Here is a 4,790-nt window from a genome sequence, read left to right on the forward strand (position 1 = left end):
CTCAATAATAATATACTTATCATTATAAATAATACTCTTTAAATTTTTTTTTTTTGTAAATTGTTTGATGAATAAAGATTCTTTTATGGGTTATACTAGATAATCAATGATTTTTTTGAATAACATGAACAACATGTCCTAAATTTAGTTATTATTAGATATTAATTACTCATGTCACTAATTAAATTTAAAATTAATTTACTTTTTTAATCCTATTATTCATATTTTTCAACAATATTATTGTCTACTTATACTTTTCCTTCTTTTATTTGTATGTTTGGTATGTAAATCGAGACAAAATTTACTCTTTTCGAAATCTTTTATCTCAAACTTTTTTTTAAGTTTTTATAATAATTATAATTTCTTTAGAAATTTTAATAATATTTAAATCATCAACATACACTAAACACTATATACAATTATAATAAATTTAGATGTAAATTTTTTTATAAAAACATATAGATATATATTATTATATTCTTGAATCTCTTTTTCGTCGGATACTTAATAAAATAATTATATCACATTTGCCCAAATTAATTTAGACTATAAATCTTTGTAATTTGACTAAATAGTTAATTGTATTCACTGAAATAATTGGATTCATTAATTGTTAATCGTATTAATTGGGTTCATTAATTGTATATAATGTTATAATAGTTAATTGCATTCACTGTAATAATTGCATATTCTAAAAATTTCGTGAAATATGCACGGTAATATGACATATTAATATTCAAATATAATTACGTGTTCAAACCTTTATTTTAATTTTTAGCATTCAAATAGAAAAATGTACACGTGATATACCGATAAATTAAAAGAAAAATTAACATCTATCTCTATGTTACGGTGGCTGATTTGTTGGTCCCAACTATCTTTGGGATTAATGTTAGTCTCTTAATATGGTTTTTAATTTAAACCGTTAGATCATTTTATTATTATATCTAACGGTGTAGATTAAATACAAATATATATTTTTATTTTTATTAAATACTCCCTGATATTTACCGTTTTTACAAATAATTCCCTTCTTTTTTCTCTTATTATATGTTTTGCAGATGGGGTCTCTTCTTCTTCTTCACTACTGCGATGAAAACTGGCACTAGCATCAACTGTTAGGTCTGGTTCGAGACTACCCATGTACGCATGCAACTATCAGAGCCTGGATCGACACTATTTCGCACCCCTGCCCACTCCGCCTCTAAAATTTGTGTTCTTCTCCTCTCTTGGTCATCTACTTCGTGTGGTGTGTTCTTCAAAAAGGAAGTCTTTTTCATGGAAGCTGCCACACATACATACACAAAGACATATACTTCACACTTGAGACAGAAAATCAGAAAAGAAACAAAAAAAGAAAAGAAAATCTTCGCAGAAGATTATGGCCTCAAAGGAGACCCAAGACTTCTAGCCATTTCTCAAGCCATCAGAGTCGTTTCTCAGGTTTCCATTTTTTATTTTTTCTTTTTTCTTATTCATCAACAGATCTATAGCTGTGACTGTTTAGTTTCATAATATTTTTATGTTTAGAAGTCTGAAATTGATGGTGTTCCACACAGAAGATCAATGAAAAGACATGCATGAGATTAACTATAAACTAATAGAATAAATCTAACCATGAAACAAGAAAGCTCAGTAAATAATCTTACATTTTTCTTTCCCAAATGTATTTGTTGAAACTTATAGTTGAGTAGGACATAATTGAACTTTGTTAACCAGAGGAAGTGAGTGAATAATTGTTGATGAATAATTGTTGATGAATATTTTTTTAATAGTTAATTGGTGTTAAGAATATATTAATGAGAATACTCATAGCTCTTTGAAATGACCCACACTTAACTATCTGCTGTAGATTTATGTCCCAATTAAGTAAGAAGGTGACCACTGGTATATGGTTATTAGCTTATTGGATGAAAAATTATATCAGTTTGATTCTAATCTAAATGATGATCAAGTTGAGCCAAGATAAGAAATTATGAAATCCTTGGTAAGATGTCCATAACCCATTTCTTTATACACAGACTATATGTAAAATAATACATGAATCTTAACAGATTAGTCATGAACAAAATTTTCAGGCTATAAGATTATCAGATATGGTAACTTTTGGGCATTACCTAAAAGGTGACATTCCTGAAAGAAAAGATTCCATGAATTTTGATGTGAAAGAGGTTAGGGGGTGCCAATTGTCCTCAAAGGTACACATAATTGCAGTGAATCTTTTATTTACATCTTTAATTAAAGTGATTTTTTATTGATACTAACTAGTTAATATTGCCACTGAACTTTTAGCCGCGACTCTGGTGTTTGGGTTCTTCAATGGTTGTCTACGACAGAGAAGTTTAATCCCACGGTGTTGGTATTGTAAGTTTCAAAGACATATTGATTAATTATATACATGCTGCCATATTATTTAACTAATTAATCCATATTTGCAGCTAAATGAGCAATATATTCGGACATTCGTTGTGATAGATCTTTTGTTGGAGATGTTCAATGACCACAAATATGAGTTTCAGAAGAAGAATAATGATTTTTAGGCTAGGTTTTAGAGTGAATAGTATGGAGATCAACATTTTTGCCTATTTTGTTATTATTTGAAAAATTTGTTGTAATCCTCAATTATAAATGAGATTAGTGATATTTATAATTTATTTGTTGAATTATTATTTTAAAAAAAAAATTTTGTCTGATCTGAAAATTTTGGTACATTTTTATATAGGTAATAAATACAGAGATCAATAATATTTTTCTATCTTTATGTTTGTGTATTAATTTGGTCATTGGTGTAAGTAAATAATTGTAACTTTGTGCTCACCTATTATCATCTAAATAATCTGTGCCAAAGATTATTATTATGATCATAGATATCTAAGAATATATTCATCATGTGTTCTTTGCCATTTCAAATTAGAAATGATTAGTTAGAGATTCATACATGATTCTTTGTCATTCTAACATTCAGACACTTGTGTCTCAACAAACACATAACCACACCATCATAATACCCTCATGCCATAGCTAAGAAGCTTTTCATGCATCATGCACATATTCATCTGATTCTATTTTATATTGGTATGAAATACACACTATTTATTTGTGAACAAAACTTTGAAAGCAAATCATTAAATAGTAAGCCAAATTCTAGGCATGATGCCCAGAAATCTATTCACCAAATTTTATTCACCAAAACAAATTCAGAATTCCATTCACTAAGTTCTATTGAATTACCAAATTCATCATAAAAATTCATACACAAAGTTCTATTACCCAAGTTTTATTCAATTAGCACATAATAAAAATTCATATAATATTACAATGAAAACTCTTCAATAAGTTCCATGTCGGCACTTGCATCACAACCTCCTGTCCAAAATTCTTGTTCTTCATAATCTTTTTCAATATCAGATGCAATCCTGCAAACAAAATATTGATGAATCTCCACTCTTATTAATAAAAATTATATAATTAACATGTTGTGGTACGCAAATCGTTAAACCAAATATTATCATTTCTCCATCTGCATCCAAACCTTTTTCAAAAGGGTTCCTAATTATGCCATGAGAAGTTGCACAGCTCGCATTAGTCTGCTGAATGTCATTTGTCAATGGACAAAATTTTTTATTGTGCCCTTCCATGCGACAAATACCACATCGTTGTAGTTTTCGTTTGACTTCTTCAACTTGATACATTCTTTGGAATTTCTCTCTATCATCCGAACTCTTCTATCATCTCATCAAAGAATACTCTATCTTCTATTTGATCATATACTTCAAGATCTTACTCAACAATTTTATTTGTAACTGGAAAAACATAAAACAAATAGTATTCTAATAAATTAAAGTGCAGAGACCACTAACATGAAAATAATAGCACTGTTCTGGTTCTATATTTTTTTTAAAATTTATTAAATTCTAAAATAAGTAAAATAGAAGAAAGCATTGAAACTGTAGAAAACAATCTTCCTTATGCTATCAAACCCAATATCGATTAAAAAAACAAAAGGAAGAAGAAACATTAATGTCCAAGCAAGAAATATAGATAACTATATGCAAGAAACAGATTTAAATCTATGAAAAAATGAACATAAAACCACAGAGAATCGTTAATGTGGAAGGAAGAAGAAATTATGTGATAAAATACAATATTCATACATTAGAGAGAATTTACCAGGATCACACTTCTCTTGTGCCACCATCTGAACTGCCATTGTTGCCTCCAGTAAAATCTGCGTGCTTCATATGAACCCTAAGAGGTTTCAGATTTCTATTGTTTTGTTATTTAGAAGACTAATTATTTTATTTAATATTTAAATTAGTCATTAATGTAGTTTTAAATGACACAATAAAGAAGTAGGGATATAATGGTAAATGATCAATATTGAGTTATTCTTGTAATAAAGAAGAGATATAATATTGATATTGCAATAATAGGCTAAGGATGTTTTTGCAAAAAAAAAAATTCAATTATATTAGTCAAAAATCATGAAGGACCAACGTAAATGCCACCCTATGTTACTACTTACTAGTGCTAAACGCAGTACCTTGGTTAGAAAGAACCGAAGATTTTGAATAACTTTTGGATTCATATAACGAGAATGTTGCTAATACAGCTTTTCAAAACCATGGAAATTCACGCGAGATATGACGCAGTATGATTTCAATTAATTTGATAGTTTTTAATTGATATTTATATTTGTGTTTATTTATTGATTCTAATTTTTTTCTGTTAAGCATTTTATCAAAAAATTTGTTTAATATTTTTTTCTATATTTTTTTTTATTTTTATGA

The 4,790-nt window shown here is 27.9% G+C and overlaps 1 protein-coding gene and 1 long non-coding RNA gene across 4 annotated transcripts; one reads left to right on the forward strand and one right to left on the reverse strand.

Annotated features, from left to right (window-relative positions):
• On the forward strand, positions 1,037 to 2,693 carry LOC107606140. Of its 3 annotated transcripts, XR_001612627.2 has the most exons (5): positions 1,039 to 1,443; positions 1,853 to 1,987; positions 2,079 to 2,198; positions 2,293 to 2,364; positions 2,439 to 2,693. XR_001612627.2 is itself a non-coding variant. In XM_016308127.2 (4 exons), the coding sequence occupies exons 1-3, from the start codon at positions 1,150 to 1,152 to the stop codon at positions 2,344 to 2,346; spliced, it is 468 nt and encodes a 155-aa protein (XP_016163613.1). In that variant the 5' UTR covers positions 1,038 to 1,149; the 3' UTR covers positions 2,347 to 2,364; positions 2,439 to 2,693. The 3 variants fall into 3 exon arrangements, 2 of the variants coding, with proteins under 2 accessions (XP_020962120.1, XP_016163613.1); XM_016308127.2 differs by lacking the exon at positions 1,853 to 1,987 and having other exon boundaries at positions 1,038 to 1,443; XM_021106461.1 differs by lacking the exon at positions 1,853 to 1,987 and having other exon boundaries at positions 1,037 to 1,443; positions 2,293 to 2,693.
• Positions 3,129 to 4,507, reverse strand: LOC110264405. The gene is made up of 2 exons (XR_002350559.1): positions 4,155 to 4,507; positions 3,129 to 3,803 (listed from the first exon to the last, which is right to left on the reverse strand). It is a non-coding gene; the product is annotated as an uncharacterized LOC110264405 (long non-coding RNA).

Source organism: Arachis ipaensis, chromosome B07, assembly GCF_000816755.2.
Source record: "Arachis ipaensis cultivar K30076 chromosome B07, Araip1.1, whole genome shotgun sequence".
NCBI lineage: Eukaryota > Viridiplantae > Streptophyta > Magnoliopsida > Fabales > Fabaceae > Arachis > Arachis ipaensis.

Bases quoted from the DNA above. Each gene is read 5' to 3' on its own strand.
- LOC107606140 (XM_021106461.1), top strand. From the start codon at position 1,150: ATGCAACTATCAGAGCCTGGATCGACACTATTTCGCACCCCTGCCCAC. The intron at 1,444-2,078 runs GTTTCCATTTTT...CAAAATTTTCAG, and splicing joins CCATCAGAGTCGTTTCTCAG to GCTATAAGATTATCAGATAT. The intron at 2,199-2,292 runs GTACACATAATT...CTGAACTTTTAG, and splicing joins GGTGCCAATTGTCCTCAAAG to CCGCGACTCTGGTGTTTGGG.